Source organism: Talpa occidentalis, unplaced genomic scaffold (assembly GCF_014898055.3).
Source record: "Talpa occidentalis isolate TD23 unplaced genomic scaffold, MPIMG_talOcc4v2.1 talOcc4.9, whole genome shotgun sequence".
Classification (NCBI taxonomy): Eukaryota; Metazoa; Chordata; class Mammalia; order Eulipotyphla; family Talpidae; genus Talpa; species Talpa occidentalis.
This window is the reverse complement of record NW_023605305.1, coordinates 59,870,399-59,891,364: the sequence shown is the minus strand read 5'-3', so window position 1 is coordinate 59,891,364 and position 20,966 is coordinate 59,870,399. Positions and strand designations below refer to the sequence as shown.

The 20,966-nt window shown below is 35.6% G+C and overlaps 1 protein-coding gene across 1 annotated transcript in view; it reads left to right on the top strand.

Moving 5' to 3' along the window:
* The window catches only part of PATJ (PATJ crumbs cell polarity complex component), a 274,406-nt gene that overhangs the window by 144,229 nt on the left and 109,211 nt on the right, over positions 1-20,966 (top strand). Inside the window, exon 28 of the mRNA XM_037500637.2 lies at positions 14,323-14,519. Within this exon, the coding sequence (XP_037356534.1) occupies positions 14,323-14,519 (197 nt within the window). The remainder of the gene's footprint in view (positions 1-14,322; positions 14,520-20,966) is intronic.

The following is a 20,966-nucleotide window of genomic DNA, read 5'->3' as shown; positions in this document are numbered from 1 at the left end:
CTCAAAGTAATAGTTATTCTAGAGGTTAGACATTTATTTTCTCACAGGCATGAGTGTGGAAGTAAGCTCTGCACAGTGTCTGGACCCAGGCTCCTTTCATATTATTACTCTTCTGTATGACCTTTTTCTTTACATCACGTCAGGGTTGGGAGGTCACTAGCTGCATTTATTAGGGCTGCATTCCAGTTGCCTGGATGGAAAAAAAAATGAAAGAAGGGCAGTCTTTCTCCTTTTAAGGGTATATCTGAAAAGTTGTACGTAACTCTTTGGCTTATGTTCCAGAGTTTAGTTATATGACTTGCTACAAAGGAGACTCAGAAATGTTATTTTTCTCCTGGGCAGGCACGTTCCTAGCGACAAATGTTGGTTTCTATTACTTGAGAAGAAAAGCCAAATGAATTATCAAAGAACCAATTCACAGACTTTTTGATGGTGCATTTTTTAATATTGTAGGTAATATGGAGAGAAAGTCATAAGCTAATATAAGCAGAACTTAGCAAATAAGGCATGCACTCAGTCATTCAACAAGCATTTATTGAGGGTTGTCCCAAGAGCCTAGTGGGTATTAGGTATAAAGGAAGTCAGCCCTGTAGAGTTAATGATAAAAGCTGTGAGGGCAGAGGTGACTATCAGGGAGAGGATGAAGAGGTCTAGCCCAAACCCCCAGAAAACATCAAAGGAACTGTACAATGCTAAGATAGAGTGGGAGACTTGGAACATTTACTTTAGGTGAGATGAAGGGACTCTTCAAATTTTAGGAGCATGAAGACATCAGGCTGTGCACATGTCAGAAAGAGCCCAGCCCTACCCTTTTACCCCATCAGCCTTACAGTTGTTTTACTACTTTTTTCCAAATCTGGCCTTGACCATCATTTTATGTTTACATCACAGGCTTAAAACTTTGAAAATAAGAACATGGGAAGAAAGTGTGGAATGATATGTCCCTTGCATTCTAACATGCACATTTTTATATTTGTGGAATGAAAGAGTCCAAAATGTGCTTTCAGTACAGTACTCAATAAATCACATGTTTTTCAATACGTTCTTGTAAAACAGGCTTTGTGTTAGATAATTTTGCCCCACTGTAGGTTAATATAAGTGTGTTGTATTTAAGGTAGGCTAAACTGTTTAGTTTTGCATGATAATCTGTTATGGTCATAAAATTCCTTCAAAATGTAAGCAAAATTGAATTGTCAGGAGAGGTAAACCTGAAAAAAAGTGTTTCTTGCCCTTAACTTTTTGTTGCTGCAAAATGAGTATTAATCATTTATCTCAGTGTTTTTTTTTATGCCAGGTACCATGATAGGTGTTGGAGAAACAAAAATAAGTGAAAGCAAATCTGGTTCTCTAAGAGCCCCAGCCCCATGAGGAAGATTGATAAATCTGGTTTCATGGTAGAGGGAGAGTGATGATACAGAAATCCAAGGAGTAAAGTATTAAAAGGCTCAAAAACATCAATACCAGAAAGAACTATTATTCTGTGGGAGGGAGATGAATGATGAGTATTGTCAGCTTATTTTGACAGTCTTTGGTATATTTTCTGTATCATTATTATAATCACCTTAGTTACTAGTTTTTTTTAGAACTTGATCTTTTTTGTTGGTGTCTTTGGTGGATGGGATAGATCCTTCCCTTCAGTCAACTTCTTTTTCTATAGAATATGTATGTGGTCTTCTTCCCAACACTAATTGTTATTTTGGCAAATTATTTTTTTTTAAAGATTTATTTACTTATTTATACAAGCACTGGGTACAGTCAGAAGCGCGGGAGGGTGAGATCATTCACCAGAGCCAGAGCGGGGAGCAGAGCAGGCAGAAGGACCGAAGTACACTGCTGAGGGGAGCAGCGGGCGGCAGGAGAGGTCTGTGCGCCATGTGGGACCCTCCTCCGGTGGCCAGGGAGCAGCCGGGGATTGAACCGGCGCTACAGAGGCTGCGGGCAGCTTCGCAACCCAGCGCTCAACTGCTGCGCCACCAGGGAGGCCCTATTTTGGCAAATTATTAAGGAAGAAACCTCAGGTATATACAGCTATTGTGTGCTAGGCAATAAGCTAAACACTGTATTTCTTTAATGCTACTGTCTCAAATTCTCAGACAAGAAAGCTTATTATTCTTATTTTATTTTTTTTTATTTTTTTTTATTATTCTTATTTTAGATGTGAATATGAATTTAAGAAACCACCAAGAAATTAAAAGATACAATGTGGCGTCAGTAGAAATTGACAGATTGGAAAAGTTCTCTTTTATTCCAACATGTGCTCTAGGTCTTATTTTCTAGCATACCTAATAGATAGTGTTTCTAATGATAATGAAAAACCTGAATTACTCAAAAAATATTCTCAGTTTAATCTTGCAATCTTTGTAAAGAATTTCTTAGGGAAAATAAAACTATATTTGTTAGAAATTTTGGGTAACCCAAATAACCTCTTTTTGAAAAGTAAAGATAATGAAGAATTTATAATTTTGTGTTTCTATAATTTATATATATATTCATGCTGCACCTGCTCTGGTCAGGAACTCTACCTAGACAACACAGAGGTGTTTCTTCTCTCATAATAGTGGCGACATGAGCAATAAGTGACTGAACACGACTGCATAAAATACTCTCAAATCTCTTCCAGACTTCTCTTTCCCCCCTGAACCTTGTTCTGATGGTTGTTGGAACTAATATGTGTATATAGGGCCCTGGGCAAACATAGCCAGATGGTTTCCTATGCAGGTACCAGAGGGAAGTTTGTTTCCAAAGTATCAGTCACAAAGAGGACCAGGTACACTTGGCAAATATGTTATATTCCTTTTTCTACTTCCCCTACAGTTTTCTTTAATTATCGGAAACTGACATTTATTCCCCTCCAGAAAATATAATTAAACACCTTTATGCTGTTGATGCCACTGCTGATTACCATGATCTGTTGCCAGTGTGGGGCTTTTTTTGGACATTAATGCATGACTGAGTAATGACTGGGAAGCAAAATCAAACCAATTTAAAAATATTTCTACTCTGCTATCACCATAATGAGCTTGCAATTCTGTGCTTTTATAGTAATTAAAGAATCATATTCTATGTTCTCCTGATATTTAAAATGTAGAGCAAATGTTTGTAAAGAGTGTACTTTTAATTACATTGCACTTTTCTCAGTACTGTTTCCAAAATTAAAATGTTTTTACAGATATCTCTCACAAATGAGTAAAAATCTGAGGTCAGTAATAACCAAACCCTTTTTTATTCCTTGTTTTCAGGCATCTCTGTGGACCTTAAAGACATTTTGAATTTGATAGGGACTGTTGTTATGATTTTAGACTGCTTTCTTTAAAGTACATAATAAGATGGTGACTCTTTGGTTGTATCCCAGGATTTTGATTTTGTAGGCATGACTTGGAGCCCAGTCAGCTGTGTCCTTTGTAGAACTACTTCCTGTTATGTTTGGACCCACCTTGGGAATCATTGGTTTTAGGAGAATGATGACCTAACAGGAAACCCTCACTGAACATATCTATCAAGACTGTTAGTGTGAGCCTGTGCATCTGTGCTTGAGTGCAGATGTCAGTATCTCTCTGAATTAGAGTTAATAAACTTCCCTGTATACTCAGCTAATGTCATTTTATGTTGTAAGCCTAAGGTGGTCAGTGAATTGTGCTTTGACTTCGTGATGATTGCATCTCCCTTACTGAATGATTACTTCATAGGTATCCCATAGTTCTCATTACCAGAGGAATTTGATAAAGTAGTCCATTTACTCACAGAACAAAATATGGAATTAGGGTGAGACTTTTGAAAATGAAAGATGAAGATAGCCCTCCTGCAATGCTAGTTTAGACCTCACCTAATTATCCCAATATGTGTCTTTGAAAAATGAAACTATAGACTAATTAATGAAGACTATTGAATTCTATTCCTGGTTTTGCCATTATTTGTGATTAACCTCTGTGATCCTAGTCATCCTTGATTGTGAATGCTCTGGACTGATTTTCTTTTCCTCCCCAAACTAAATTGATTATTAAGAGTTTAGGTACTGATTACAGGGAGTTGAATCTTTCTTTGTCGACTCTCATGTGATAGAAAGATTGTGATCATATTTGGAACTTCTTCTGTTTTTGACAGTACCTAATTCAACCTTCATTCCTTTCTCTTTTATTCACCTTTATGTCCTTAGCAAGTAGCATATTCTCTCATATTCTCTCATATTCTCTCTCTCTCTCTCTCTCTCTCTCTCTCTCTCTCTCTCTCTGTGTGTGTGTGTGTGTGTGTGTGTGTGTGTGTGTGTGTGTGTAACCTTATTTTTTAGTGACTAAATGGAGAGAAATCAGCTATACTTCTTTGACTCTTTGAGTTCCTTTCTCAATTCCAGTTAACACCTTAGCTCTGTTTATATTCATTTTTATCTTTCTTGGGTGCATAGTAATGGCCTAAATGGTCAGCTCCCCTATTCATCTCTGAGCTGTCTGTCCCCCTCTTGTGTGGTAATTCATCCTCAAACACTGTTTCATTCGAGAGGCACTTCCAGTCTTGTCTTTTCCTTTACTCTTAAACTCAAGGCTGAAATAGCAGCTCTCTGTTGTTGCTACCACAAACCAATTCATTCAAACTAAATTGTCTCCTCTTGTGTTTGTCTCTAAGGATCAGGCCTCAGTCCTTGTAACCCTTCCTCTTCCTTTACCTCAGACTTCCAAACAGTTTGCAAGCCTTATTGACTTTGTCTGTCAAATTACTAGTATTTTCTTCCATCACATGTTAGCATTGCCTTTTACTTTTTCTCCACCATTTATTTTTTGTAGTCTTTCTTTTGGTCTTCTTGTTTCCTCTTCCCCCCACTTCAAGTCATGTTGTGTTCACTGTAGCCAAATTAAACTTCCAAAAGCTAGCCTGTGGGTATTGTCTGTAGGTATTCCATGGTTCCCCCTAAATTGTAAATTCCAAAAAGATCGAGACAGGTATCAGAATTCCCTCCGTCCACTCCAGCAAATGCAAACACACCATGCTTATCTATCTTCCATGGGTAGTGGCTAAGCTTGTGGAACTTGGAGTGAGAGAGACCCAAATCAAAATCCCAAGTCTGCCAGTTGCCAAATATTATTTTGGCAAGTTCCATATTCTCTGGGAACCTCAGTTTCATCATCTGTAAAATTAGGTGATTATACTTTATAGGTATAATATTTTCGCTATTGATTGAGGCTCTATTTTTCTCACTTTTTAGTCTCTTAAGGAAATAATCATAATAATTCTTAAGTGACTCAATTTCACCACTTTATGGTTGATTTTCTTCTCCATTCTTATAAATAATATGGATTTAATTTTTCTGACTGAAAGAAATGATTTTACATCTCAGTATTTTTATTCCAAGTTTTGTACATAATTCTTTCTGTTTAATTGCACTCCTGATGTTCTGCTAAGATCATGAACTCCAAAGCCAGACTCTGTACTTTCCAATCCCAGTTTCACCATGGAGTTTCATCATCTGTCAACAGGGGATAATAATACCTACTTCATAGAGTTTTCATATAGATTGAATGAGCTAATCTATAGAAAATATTTAATGTCTATCTGTAATTAGGTTGGCTGTAGTTCTTTTTTTGTTTGTTTCATTTATTTCTCTCTATAAGTCCATAAGATAGCAAATTTATATACTGGTAAAAAAAAATCCACTAGTTTAAGAGGAATGCTCATTTGTCATTAAATGTAGTTACTTTGTGCTGAAATGTTTACATTATTTTCTCTATTGGTTTGGACATGGATTTAGATTTGCTCCTTACTGCTACAGTTCATTTTCTGTTTTTTTCGATTAGTTGTAATTTTCTTTTTTATGTTCATCTCAAATCTGCATGTGGAAACTTATTTTCAGAGTATTAAAAGTTGGTTGCTACATAAGAAAATTAAATTGATATGGTTGCCATAACTATATTGTTGTGTTTAACTTATAGTAAAATATATTTGAATGTTTTCTCTGTAATACAGTATTCTTTGTTATTTGGAAAACAGACCAGGTAACCAAATGCTTTTGAACTATATTGGGTCATTATTCCCATGTGTTGAACATTTTCTGTTAAAATACAGGCCAGTAACTTGAATTAAGTTTCTTTCTTGGGAGAAAGGCCCTGTTACTTAGCAACACTTAATATCCTATGTTGACAGGAAAATACTCTGAGATCATACTGGAGAAATCTTATTGGCTTTCTTGGACAAGGAAAAGCTGGTAATGCTTTGATACAGAATTATGAGCCACTTGGGATTCCTTTCTTCAGATAACATTGTCATGGGGCTAGAAAATCCATGTTTAAATCAAACATGACTATTCAGCTAAGTCAAAAGACTGTTCTCCGCTCCCCCTCCCTGCCCCCAGTTAACCTTGGCTGGTACTCATTCAGGGGTACCTGAATAAATCCTGGTGCCTAAAGAAGTGAGTTATTTATCTCCTACTCTCAGATTTTATTTTTTTAATAAATGGAAGAGAATCCAGGTTATTTGAGATACTAACTACTACCACTTGACTGACATTGTGAAAGTCAATGAAATTCAGTATAATGACTGGCTATTTATTACAGATATTTCTAGGAACTATCAGTAACAGGTATAAGTAATAATAAGATCCTAGATCATCATAACACCTTTTTTTTTAAAGATTTATTTATTTATGCATACAAGAACTGGGGCACAGGCCAGAAGTATAGGGGGTGAGAAGATTCACCAGAGACAGAGTGTGGAACAGAACAAGCAGATTGACTAGAATACACTGCTGAGGGGAGCAGCATGCCAGTCAGGAGAGGTCTGCTGCGCCATGTGGGTCACCTCCCTGGCTGGGATTGAACTCGTGCTGCAGTAGCTTCAGATAGCTTCATAGTGCTCCGTCTTAAACCCTTGCCACCACCAGGGAGGCCCCTCATTATAACACTTTTAACATTTTGTTCCTAAAATATAGTACTTTTATAACTGATGTCCTGTTTGTATATATGTGCACAGAAAACAGTATGAGTTCTTTGAATTTTTGCCCCTTAAAGTCCCATTGACTTCAAATAAAATAATACTCTACCCCATCTCTGTAGTGTATTTTTAATTGAAAAGTGAAGTGTTTTTAAAAACTATTCTCTGTTTTCTTCCTATGTACCACCTTCCCCACCCACTGGTTGCCATGGAAACAACTCCCAGCAGCCCTTGAAGGAAATGCCAGACAGTGTGGGATTCCCATGTGGTGAAGCCACATGTCTAATGCTGCAGACCAGTTAGTGCTGACTCATCTGTAGACAGGAGGAGCTTTATATGATTTCTCTCTTATTTTGAGTTAACAAATAAACTGGCATGCCATGTCTTGAATTTTCAAAGGTGATAGTCCAGTTTGCTCTCAGTATACTAACTTTGTTTCCCTTCTTCCCGTTTGAAATTCTAGTTCACCTTTTCTAATACCTAACAGAATAGAAGCAATTGTTAATGGAAATTATGGGAAACTCTGAGATTTGAGAGGGAGAGAGGCAGCATGGGAGCAGGGGAAATTAAACAAGGACTGAGTTTGTAAAATAATCTATTGTATAATCAAAACAAGCTTCTTAATTAATCCTGAGGCATGCTGTAGATCCAGACACAGTTTCCATATTAGATTAGTCTTGTGAAGGGCATATTTAAAGATTGTTGTAAATTTTGTTATCTATGAACTTTATGGTTGACTATAATAATAGCTGTAGAAACAATTTTTGCATTGCATGGGGGATGTCTGGCTTTTTGTTTGTTTGTTTTTGTTTGTTTTGCAGATCTGCTACCCATGAGAATTACTTAAAGAACTTGTTACAAAGAGAAATTTACCCTATTGCTAAACTTTACCTTAGACACAATGGCTCAGATTCTCAGCTGGTGGAACCCTGTCACAATTCTGTTTTATAGGTTCTAAGGGTGATTTTTAGGTAGCCAACCTGGCAAATAATCTATGACGAGATATGGGAATCATTGTATCAGCTTCCTCAAGGGAGTCTCTTCTTAATTTAATTTGTATTACTCTAACAGAAAGCTGTGGTTTGAGGCAGACAGCACAGTACTTAGATTTAGCTGACCTGCCCCTAATACCTTACATCTCTGAATATTGGTGCACTCACTCAGAGAGCTGTTACAGATGTCTGCATAGAATTCACTGACATGGTGAACTGTGAAATGTTTCTTTTATGTAAGCAGATATCATGATTTTACAAGGATTCTGAAAGTAGCTTCTTTAACTGGATGAAAAATTTAGTCATTTTTATTCCTTAAAATGTTATTGGAAAAACATTTAGCATGATTTGTTAGAGGAAGAAGTGATATACACTAGAAGACTCAGTTTCTAGCTATAAATTAGCTGTATAACTTTACACAAGATTTTCTTTTCTTCAGTCTTATTTATTTATTTATAAAAGGGTGTCCAAGGGAATTGGGGTACTGCAGCTTTACACAATTGCCCAGTTAATGTTTTACCTGAATAAAAAGTCTGATTTCATGACATGGTGAAAACATAACATTTTATTTATTTGAAAGTTGAACATGATAGTGTTTAAGTCCTTCCTAGCTATTAGCCTAAATAGAAATTGTAGGGTAACCCAAATTTTGAGGGCTGAAAATCCTAACAGTAAAAATGTAACCAAAGATTAAAGAGCATATATGTTACAGTGCTTTGGCACTTTTACGGTCATATTACTTTTCCTGTTTTATGATGCACTGAAATAATAAGCTATAAACCTTTTTGCTTTTCAAGTTTTTTCAGTTTAATAGAGTGGGTTTTGAAAGATAATATACAAAAAGTAATTTGTTTTTCCAGTGGTCCTATTGGATTGTGTTACCTTTGAATGCATTCTCTTTGGGGGAAAATATGTATGGAATTCTGTTAGATCTTAAATCACTTTTGGGTAGCATTGTTTGGGACATGGACAGAAAAGTATAGCATGCCAATTGAAGAAAACCTTAGAAATTAACCATTTATGCCTATAGAAGCCATCTATTACAAATATTAACCATCTAATATATATGGTAGGCCTTGTTCTAGGTGTGGAAGACAGCAGTGAGCTGCATGGACAAGAAACCTCATGGAGTTTATATTCTAGGACAGGGAAGTAGAAAGAAGTAAATCTGAAATGATAAACCAGTGCTAACTACCTCAATTTAAAAAAAGAACTGTAAAAGGATACTTTGCCATAGTGTAAGGACAAACAAAATTAGGTTTGCATCCTACTGCATCAATTTCTAGCTGGATGATCTTTTTTCAACATCTCAGAGTCTTATTTTCTACATCTAGAATGTAGAGGTGATCATTTTTACCTGACTGGGTAGTTTTTAACTTGAACGGAAAAGTTTCATTGAAAGATTTGACAAGAGTTTCTGCAACTTAACAGGTTCCCAATAAATTACTAATAAAAATTCAAGTACACTATTCAAGTACACCCAACTCTTTATTGTTCTAGAATTGGCTTTTTGCTAAGCTTTATTCTGCCAAATTTGCCCCTTCTCCTATTCAAAATAAATTAAGTTAAGGAAAGCTGACTGACTCATTTGTCTATGTTCAGACAAATAAAGTTGGAAGAAGTTGGAGGCAAAATTATTGGAAATGTCAATTTAAACGAGGTTTTGGTATTATGCAGTAAAAGGTATATCTGATTGAGAGGCTGAGAGTTGACTACAATATAATACTCAGTATAATTTGCCAATATTATTAGTTGCTTTTCCTGAATATTCAGAAAATAAGTGGGTGATGTCAGCTACTGGTATTTTTTCTCATAGCTCTTCTTTCTCTGAATTATAAATAGTCATATGTATGCTTGTCTCCAATAATAGACTTTAAGGTCCTTGAAAACAAATCCCACAGTGTGCCCTTTATGTCATAAGCTTGACATGAATTTGGATTCAGTCAATATTTGTTAATTGAACAAATGCTATTACAGTAGTGTCATAACAAAACATTGGTCAGAAAAATAGGGTTGCCACTTTCAAAATTTCAGGATAATCAATCTATAATGTATGCCTAAGGAAACCAGTTTTTGGAGGAATTGATAGGGTCTTACTAAGCCTATTGATAGGGTCTTACTGAATTATTCTGGTAAAACTATGTAACAAACTTGCTATTTGAGTCATTCTTAAGTATATAGTTTAATGGCATAAAACATGGTTTTATTTTTCTCCCCTAACATTATTTGGCTCATTATGTCCCAGGCATTTTTAGCTCACATTCATTTTTAAGGAAACAACCCCATTTTCCAAATACAAAATCTGCAATTTGGGGCCTCCCCCGTGGCGCAGCGGTTGAGCGCTGGTTTGCGAAGCTGCCCGCAGCCTCTGCGGCGCCGGTTCGATCCCCGGCTGCTCCCTGGCCACCGGAGGAGGGTCCCGCATGGCGCGCAGACCTCTCCTGCCGCCCACTGCTCCCCTCAGCAGTGTACTTCAATCCTTCTGCCTGCTCTGCTCCCCGCTCTGGCTCTGGTGAATTCTCTCACCCTCCGGCCCTTCTGACTGTACCCAGTGCATGTATGAACAAAACGAACGAACAAATAAATAAATAAATAAAGCATGCCTCTATAAAAAAAAAAAAAAAAAATCTGCAATTTGTAGAGGCTCAATAATCAGTCCAAGGAACTTGTGTTATATTTCTCTGCTAGAATTTGAACTGAATCTGACACTTTAGCCCTTGCTTTTCATACTAAGCCACAAGAATATGTTGATAGCAATTCATCATTCATAGCACAGTTAATCTGAGTTCTTTATCAGTTGAGATGGAGCCCTATTTTACCAAAGAAGGATCCCTTTCATTAATCATTATATGTCTAAGTGGTTGGATTATAGTTAATGACTATGACTTTTCTCTGAAGGTTGCACAGGTCAGACAAATTTTGAACTTGGAAGTCTTTTTATATTAATACAACAATAAAATCCTTGTTGGCTTCATACTATTTTTGTGGCTCCTAAGAGCAGAGAGTTGGATTAAATATAATCCTTATTCCATGGCATATTACTAGTTACTATCGCTGGTCTGCTGGGGGTTCTTGTCTGGTTTCCTTTGTCCCTGTCAGTCCTCTTCCCACCCAATATAATTAGCCATTCTAACGAGTTAAATATGTATGTCTTTGTGTACACACTTCTAAACCATGTACTGTGGTATTTTGTGCAGTAATTTAACTTTGATGAATGGTATTGACTCCATTCTGTTTTCCCTCTTTTCATGCAGTACTGTTTTTAAAAATCTCTTTATATGATCATTTCCAACCACATTTTGTCTGTCTCCTCTCCCAATGATGGACATTAAAGTTATCTCCAATGCCTTACTATGTCAATTAACACTGTAATGAACATCCACTAATTATGTATAATATACATCAAGAGTGGAGTTGCTGGTTTATAGAGTATGTATATGTGCTTAATTCGATTAAGTAGTGCCAGGCTGCTCTCCAGAATGACTGCACTCCTTGCACTGCACTGTGGATGCCTGTTTCTCCATATCTACACTAAGGCTTAATGATCCAGCCTTCAAATATTGCCAATCTAATAGTACAAATTAATATCTAATTAATTTTTATTTTCATAATTAGTAATAGACATTTTGTCATATGTTTTTGACCCTGTTAAGTTTTATAGCTTTTGATCACATTCCTTTTGGGGTTGCTGGTTTTTCCTGCTTGATTTGTAGAAGTTCCCTTGTATTCTCTGTTGATTTTAAATAATCTAGGTATCTTTTCCTGCTCTATTTTTCTATCTGTAATTTAAGTTCAAAAAATACCTTCTATCTAGTTTGCCAGATAAACCTTCTCAAATGTTTTTCTCAAATGTTAAACCTTCTCAAATGTTTTTCTCCATCAATTAACGAAATATTTCAGTTTTTCTCCTTTAGTTTATAAGCATGGTGATTTTCCTTGAAAATTTTCCTGGTATTTATCTATTCTTGCATTCCTGGGATATATTTTTCATAATATCTTCTTAGGTTGAATCATATGAAAGAGCTATTCTTAGCTCAGGAAATGGTAAAATATTTTCTATATTCCTGTATCAAATTCAATGTTTTTAATGTTTTTTTAATTAAATTTACTTTCTTAAAAACATTTTTACATCCATGTTCATAAGTGAAGCTAGACTATTGTTTTCCTCATTTGTCATTATATATGTTGAAACAGAATCAGGATTATACCATTCTCAAAAAATTAGGTGAATAGATTCTTTTACATTTTCATGTAAGTTTCCATGTTCCATGTTCATTTACATAGAATAAAAATGTATTATCATAATTTGAAATCTGATATAATTCAATATGATCTAGGGCCTGGCTTTGAAATGGAAAATCTTGACCATTGTCTCAATTTTTTTAATAATTACTAGTTAATTGTAGTTTTACATTTATCCTTGCACTATATATGGCATTTAATGCTTTTTGGGAAATTTCTGTCATCTGAATTTTAAAGTTTGCAAACATTTAGTTCATATTAATATGCTACTAGCCATCGTCTTATTTTTAAATTCTGCCTTCAATTATTTCCTCTTTCTAGTTCTGTAATTTATTTATATCTTCTATATTTTTCCTTGATAACTTTTTACAGAATTTTTAAATAATGGTTTTTAATTTAAAAATCTTTATTGTAGTGTTTTTGTTTTGTTTATTGTTTTGTTTGGTGGTGATAGTCTGTTTTCTTCAACAGATGCTCTTAACCCTGCTGTTTTCTCTCATTTCTTTGCATTTAGTAGGCAGCTCTTTTCCAACTAGTAGGTTATAGTGCTTATACTAAAATACATACATATAATGTATGTACAGTATTTACAAACATATACTTATGTATAATACACTTACTTTTTAACTTTTTCTTATGATCTGAAAATTTAAATAGCCTTCTAAATTTTCCTTTATGTATCTTATGAGATCTAGAGTTATAATTTTTTTTCAGTGGTGAATACTGTTTAATCTATATTTTCCCCTTTTAAATCTTGAGCTTTTATTTTATGTCTAAATGCAAGGATTTTCCAAGTTATCTTTTTGTTAATTTGTTTTTCATGTGCCTTCCCCAAAATGTGCATTTTTTTTAATCAGGTGTAGAATCCCCTATATCTGATACCTTGAGCTTATTGTTTCATTAGTCTTCACTATTTTTTTTAATCATTAAAAAATTTTATCTTTTTTATTGAGGTAACTTTGGTTTTTAATACTGTATATGATTTAGAGGTCTAGGTTCACAGCTTTCCAGATGTATGTTACTGCACCATACCCATCACCAAAGCATCCATAACCCTTAACCACAGTCCTGTGGACTCCCTTCCCCTTTTACTGCCTTCTCCCACCCTCACTTCTGGTAGCCTCAATTCTGCAGGTAGATTTATAGGATTTGTTTTAGTTTAGTGTGTCTGTTCCTTTGTTATGTTTCTTTATATTCTGCATATGAGTGAAATCATCTGGTATTTGTCTTTCTCCTTCTGATTTATATCACTTAGCATACTCCCCTCCATTTCCACCCATGTTGTCACAAATGGCAAGATTTCATCTCTTGTTATAGCGGAATAGTATTCTATTATGTATATACGACAATTTGAGTTCAACAGGGAAGCCAGGGATTCTACCGCATTGTGTTCACTGTTAGGTAAGAAAATAAATACCAAATGGTGTCACTAATGTGCACCTAATGTGAAACTAAACTCAGAGTCAGATAAAGACAAGCTTAAAAACTAACCCTTGATAGCTGACTACAGAACTGAAGTACCACAGGGGGAGGGGTTAAAAACAAAGAAGGAGGGGCCTCCCTGGTGGCCCAAGGGGTTAAGATGCCACCTATGCAGCACGAGTTTGATCCCTGGCCAGAGAGGTACCCATATGGCACAGCAGACCTCCTGTCTCGCCTGCTGCTCCCCTCAGCAGTGTATTTCAGTCAGTCTGCCTATCTGCTCTCCGCTCTGTCTCTGGTGAATCCTCTCATCCCCCCACCCTCTGGCCTGTACCTCAGTTCTTGTATAAATAAATAAATAAATATTTTTTTAAAAAAAGAATAAAGAAGGAAAGAAGCACAGTGGCCTGTGGTAGTGATTACAGTACAGAGGTAATACCTGACAGAGGTATTCAAATATTATTCAATTAAAAATAAATTTTAAAAATAATGCATGGAAAGAATACCATTGTGAAACTAAACAGTTGGAGGTTTATGGGTGAGCTAGCCTTTTTATATGGAGATAAAATTAATTTTTAACTGTAACTCATTACATAAAGCTATGAATGACCTAAGTGCTTCATTCTGAAAAGTAACCATTCCTTGAAATAACATTGCAGTAAAGGGAAAATGCTGACATTTTATAATATAGATTCAACTGCTCTAATAAATACTTTTTTTTAACCTTTGTTGTTGTTGTTGTTGTTAATAGAAAAAATCAGACAAAGATATGCAGACCTGCCTGGAGAATTACACATTATTGAACTTGAAAAAGATAAGAATGGACTGGGACTCAGTCTTGCCGGTAATAAAGATCGGTCACGTATGAGCATATTTGTGGTGGGAATTAACCCAGAAGGACCTGCTGCCATGGATGGGCGAATGCGCATTGGAGATGAACTATTAGAGGTGAGGGGTATTTATTTTTTCTGTCTCCTTTGGTGAGCTGCAGGGGCTAATGTACAGGAAAGTGAGGTAAAGGGGAAGAATATTGACAAATTGTATTTTCTTCATCTATTTAAAATCATTTTCCAAAGCAAGGACTTTAATCATATTGTTGCTTATAAATATTTATTTGCTGTTTAAGTAAAAACTTATCTCTCAAAATAATTTAGAAGCCCTTAATTAAAAGTTCTTGGAAACAGTAAAAGAAGATAGAGCTTGCTTCTGCTTACAACAGTTCAAAACTAATTTGATTGTGTGTTAATCCAGTCTTGTTAGTACTCATCAAAATTCTCTTTGGATTTTGAATTATCATAAATATGACATTTGTTTTGTTGTTTTGTTTTGTTTTGTTTTTGCAAAGTGTTAGAACCAAGGAAAAATTGTGAACTTGTTGTCAAAGAAGGATTAATACCTGAAGTTGTTGATAAGGGTTAAGACCCAGTAGGTCCTTCTTTAGGAACAGGAAAGAGATAAGAAAAGCTAAGGAGTTGACTCATCCTCTGCTAATTACTCTGTAGCTGATTTCTTCAGTAATCTGGAATGGTTAGTCTTATTTTCCTAAACTTTAACTCAGGATTTCTGTTCTAAGTTTATCTTGTTTTGATATTCTTTTGCTTGTTCAATCATTCATTAAACTAACATTTTTTTGAGTGTCCCTTAACGCCAGACACAAAAAAAGAGACGAATACCTCCAGTTCCTTCTTTACTCAAATAGTTCACAGTCCAGAGGAAGGAAACAGTCATGAAAAGATACTTGCACTACAAAATGAAAATATGATAACAGCTAATGATTATTCGATACCAGCCATAGTAACCTTTTTAACTGGTGATGTCACAAAGCAAATGATAGTGCTGAGGTTCCATTTCCAGTGGTTTGACGTCTCAGCTCTTTGTTATCCAGTGTGCTGTGAAACCTGTTGCATGAAGTACTTCCAACCCTTGGACATTTGGGGAAACCGAAACCAGAAGCCTTGAGTGTCAGACTGCTTACTTAACATGAAGGCTTACTGATTTTGCATTTTACAATTTCCTCTTCAGTGTCTGAGTCAGAATAGAATTCACAGTCATCCCTAGTTTGGCAGATTTAATAATATCTGCAGTCAAAGCTGGTCAGACACAATTCTAAAATCGTTAGCATCACTTCTCTATTCCAAGTGCCAAGTGTTTCCCCATCTAAAAATCTATTTCTACAAATTCACTCTGGTATTATTCTTTGTTATTCTTTTGTAATACAGCATCATGAAAGGGACCTACATTGGTTAGTAACTACCATAATCATTAAATAAATAAAAATCAAAGGTGACTCTTAATAAGCAATATAATTCATTGCTTCAAGTTTATTTCCTTTGGCTGATGTTTAGAGACATTTTCAGAGGTGATAGAGTTACAGTAGTGTTGATGGTAATTATGAAAGAGTAAATTTACAGAGTTATTATTTGCACTGAACCAAGGAGCTCAACACTTTTGTATTCAATGTTCTTAAGGATCGTGGAAGGTAAGTACTGTTTTTATCTCCATTTATATGGAGATAAAAATTGCAAAAATAACTAGCTTAATATTACAGAACTGAGTGACTAAGCTTGAATAGAACCCAGACTCCAAGATTGTGACTAGCCAGTATAGCAGACTCTGTTCTCCTTGGTTATCTTCAACCAAACCCCATTTGTTTAGATCTGTGAGAATCCTGATTTATGATGGTCTAATCTTTAGGGAATCATGTATATTAAGTCACTCTTTTGTGCATACATACTGAGACACTGATTTCCTGTCTTGCATGTTATATGGGAATGTTCCAAAGGCTGTAATTTGGAACACGGAGATTCTAGTCCTATTCTCTACCTTATTAAGACTCAAAATTTAATGTCCTATGGAATTCAGACCAACAGGAGCTCTGATATTTTATTTCTCTGTCTGACATTTTATTAGATATAGGTAACAAAAGAGCTGTGTCTGCAGAGAAATGAGAGTATTTTATAGGTTATATCCAGAATGCAACACTGTGTGCAGGGCAGTGAGCTTTGGACTTAGAAGACATACTTACCCCAATTCTTTCAGCTTGTATTTCAGGAGAAGATTGACATAGTGCATGGCACATAGTTCACTGTTGACTCAATCACATGTCCTGCCTCACAGACAGAAACTTCAGGTATCTGAAGTTATTTGCAAGCTAGAGGCTAGAAGAGCTCTTCCAGGTGAAGCAGAATATTAACATCTTGCTATACTGGACTGTTCCTTCTGTTCACTTTCTGGATTAGGTCCTTTTGTTTGCTATTCAGCAACATTATCTTTATTCAGAGATGGAGTGAGCAGAGATAAACTTCTCCCCAATGGTTCTCTTATTTAAAAAATAAATAACAACATTAACAGAAATATGCTGGGTTATAGATTCTAGTGCCATGTACCTTTGCAGAGTTATATATCCACTGTAAACCTCGGTTACCTCATTTTTCAAATGGAAATAATTTCTCCATTCAGCAATATCTCATTGTGCATCTGCCAGGGAGGAGGCAGTATATGGACAAGGTGCTGATTTTACATTGGTGAACAAAACACATGGTTATATTTTCACAGACCTTATAGTTTGGTGATCGTACATATCAACCTCAAAGGGGGTTGTGATGAATGAGAAAAGGTTTGGCAAGTTTTGCCCTGCACATAATAATACTTTAATACATTTCAAATGATTTTATTTATAAAATAATACTTTCTTGTAGATTTCAATTCTTTCTAGTTTATTTGTATGAATACATTTATCTCTGAATTTGTGTCCCAGAAAGAAGTCGTCTTATTCTGCACATATTAGATTCTTAAGTAGATCTAACCCATCTTCTCATGTAGCTTCTGGCTCTAGGTTAGGAATGATGGGAAAATAAATTAATGTGGGAGACAATTCCCTGGTTTCTCTTTATAGCTGAGAAAATATTTGAACCATTTCTCTATGATGTGTGGGTAATTTGTATATAACATAATATCAAATCCAATGTACTTTTGAACAGAAAATAGGAAATTGATTTAATGGTGAGTACCAGGAAAGCTAAAAGTCAGATTTACAATAGCTGTGCTTTGACTATTGTAGTGCTTTAAATTGTAGAAGGATACTGCGTTAAAATGGGCTTTCTGATTGTACTTAATAGATTTCTGAAGGGGAGCAGATCTGGTATGTGTGCTTGCCCACCCACACTGCATTTATTTTATGTTCTCTCTCTTCATTTGAGGTAAAATTTTCCATGTCTTGGTTATTTTTACAACCCCACCCTTTGCTCAGATTGTTTCTTATTACTTTGTCATTATTGTAATATCATTATTTACTTTGCGAACAGCCTTCTTTTATTTGTAGTTGATCTGAGATGAGGCTAATTCATAGAAAGCACAAAACAACGTACATTGTGGCTTCTTTGATTGAGCCTGCATTGTGGCTTCTTTGAAGTTAGAAACTCTGCATCCCTACAGGAGCCCTGTCCATGACTGTTTCTGGGCACCGCCTTTGCCAACAGTTTTGTTGCTGTGGCACTGTATCCTCACAGTGGAAGAGCAGTCAGCAACTCCTGTCAATCGATTGCTCAGTTCATGTATGAAAGAAACCTTACATTAAGTCCCCAGAAGACAACGTGATTAAATCTCTGCTCCTTTACCCTTTGCTGTGATGCTAATGTGGAGGTTCTGAATTTATTTCAAAAGGCATTATCATATAATTACCTTGTAGAATGAAATGAGACCTGCACTAGAGTATTGACTTTCCCTAAGCAATTAGCCCCAGAAAATACACAGGCCTGGGCATGGTGCTGTCATATGAATATAGGATTTATTTATAATCTTCCCTACAGTGCAAGTATAGGAAGAGAGTGCCGATAATGCTGTGCGGGGAATTGGAGTGATTTGTCAGGTTACAGAGCAGCCAGGAGGCACAGTGTGAGTGGCATTAGAAGCACACGATTGATTGGGCTAGCACATAGAGCTGTGTCTTGTCTGACTCCCATGCCCTTCAGGAGAGAAGATGTGCATTCCATCTTCATAGCTTTTACCTGCAGGATAACCAAAACTAAACTGTAGCATTTTGCATCTGTATAATGTGTTTATTTAAGAACCATTAAAAGTAAATAGTGTGAGTATATCCCATATTTGCCAGGAGTAAAGACATAGAACTACAGATAAAAACAGATCTTATTGTCTAAAAATATCTATTGTAAAAGAAAGTGCCTGGAGTTACAGTTAAATGGCTAACCCAGGCACAGGCAGCTTGGTTCATAAGAAAATTCTTACCTAAGGGCCTTTACCACTACCCCAGTCCCCACATTAGATCTCTTACACTCTACTTGTTGGATACTTAGAAGCATCCATCAATTTTATACTTCCATTAATAAAATAAAAAAATATTTCTAATTTATAGAAAAGAATTCTGTTATCATAGATTGACTTTTTTAGATTATTAACATATATGGATGTGATTTTATAAAATATGCATCTTAATGCAGTAATTATGCCCCTAGAGACTTTGTGTAGCAAAAATATCCTTTTGCCCCAATTTCCAAAGCCCTCAGTAATCCAGAATTTGTGATTGTTTGACTGTGGTTTAATTTGATCATTACCTTTTCACAGTTGGGACAAAAGTAGTTTTGTAAAATAATTAATAAGCAAAGTATGTTTATGTTTACATTCATATAATTAATATGCTAATCTTCTCTATTAAATTAAAGTAGGCCACCTTAGGACTTTTCTAGATAGTACTTACGTAGCCTAATTATAATGTGTGTGTGTGTGTGTAAAATGGACTTCTGTTTTAAAATAAAATTCCTATTGTGCAAACAATAGTTTGAGAAGCAGAAAGGATTTCAAAATTGCCATAAAATTATTTTTCATGTAATTTTTTATTAATAAAGATGGGTTTATAATCACTAAAAATAAAAAATTGACCAGTGGCTTCATAAGTTAAACCATATCAAATTTTAAATGTCTCATTTATTGTAAATCTACAATACCTTAAGAAATTTCTTTTAAAATTTGGTTGGTTAATCAAACCTGACGAAAATAAGTATAGTAGTTTGGTTCCAAATAGGATTTTCCTGTATCCCAAACTACAGTTCCATTTTTGTAGCTTCTGAAAATAGTCTACAGCCTAATTCACAAGTCAGAAAGTCAAGAGAAGAATGTGGTGCTTGGCTGAGGGGGTCAGCCTCACACACAGAGCAGACTTGGAATCTCAGCTGTGTGCACATCATCTTTTTACAAAATATGTTCCTCCTGGTCGTTACAGCATAACTAGTAGCTATCTGAGTCACGAGAAGTCCCATAAATGTTTTTTTTTTAAATAATAAATTTTATTTTTATATTCCCCATACAATTGCAACCCCCCCATTCTGACCCCATTCCCTCCCCTCCCACCCCCCACCCCCCAAAAAGTGTCTCTGGCTCATAGTTTTTTGTTGATTTTGATTTTCACTTTCTTATAGTTATTCATTTTCCTGATCCCTTATTTAAGTTTTCTAGATTCCTGCTATGAGTGAGACCATCCGGTATTTTTCTTTTTCTTTCTGGCTTATTTCGCTGAGCATGATCCCTTCCAGTGCCATCCATGTTGCTGCAAATTGCATGTGTTTATCTTTTTTGAATGCTGAGTAATATTCCGTGGTATATATGTACCACATCTTCTTGATCCAGTCATCTATTTTTGGGCATTTGGGTTGTTTCCAAAGCTTAGCTATTGTAAATAGTGCTGCTATAAACATAGGGGTGCAGGTGTTCTTTGGAATTGATGTTTCTGTGTCCTTTGGGTAAATACCTAGGAGTGGAATTGCTGGATCATATGGAAGCTCTATGTTTAGTAGGTCCAGAAATCTCCACACAGCTCTCCATAGTGGTTGGACCAGTTTGCACTCCCACCAGCAGTGCAGAAGAGTTCCTTTTTCTCCACACCCTTGCCAACATTTTTTGTTGCTAGTTTTTTTAATATGTGCCATTCTCACTGGTGTAAGATGGTATCTCATGGTAGTTTTGATTTGCATTTCCCTGATTGCAAGTGATGTTGAACATTTTTTCATATGCCTGTTGGCCATTTGCATTTCCTCTTCAGAGAAGTTTCTTTTTAGCTCTTCTGTCCATTTTTTGACTGGATTATTTTCTTTGTAGTTGTTGAGTCTCATCAGCTCTTTGCAGATTTTTGTGATCGGTCCTTTATCATTAGTGTTGTGTGCAAAAATGTTCTCCCAGTTGGTGGGGTTTCTCTTTGTTTTTGTTATTGTCTCTTTTGCTGTGCAGAAGCTCTTTAATTTGATGTAGTCCCAGCTGTTTATCTTTGCCTTCACTATCACTGCTTTGGGTGTTGTGTCTGTAAAGATGTCTTTGATGTGAATATCACGTAGTGTTTCGCCTATATTTCCTTCTATGTATTTTCCCATAAATGTTTTATTTCCTTTA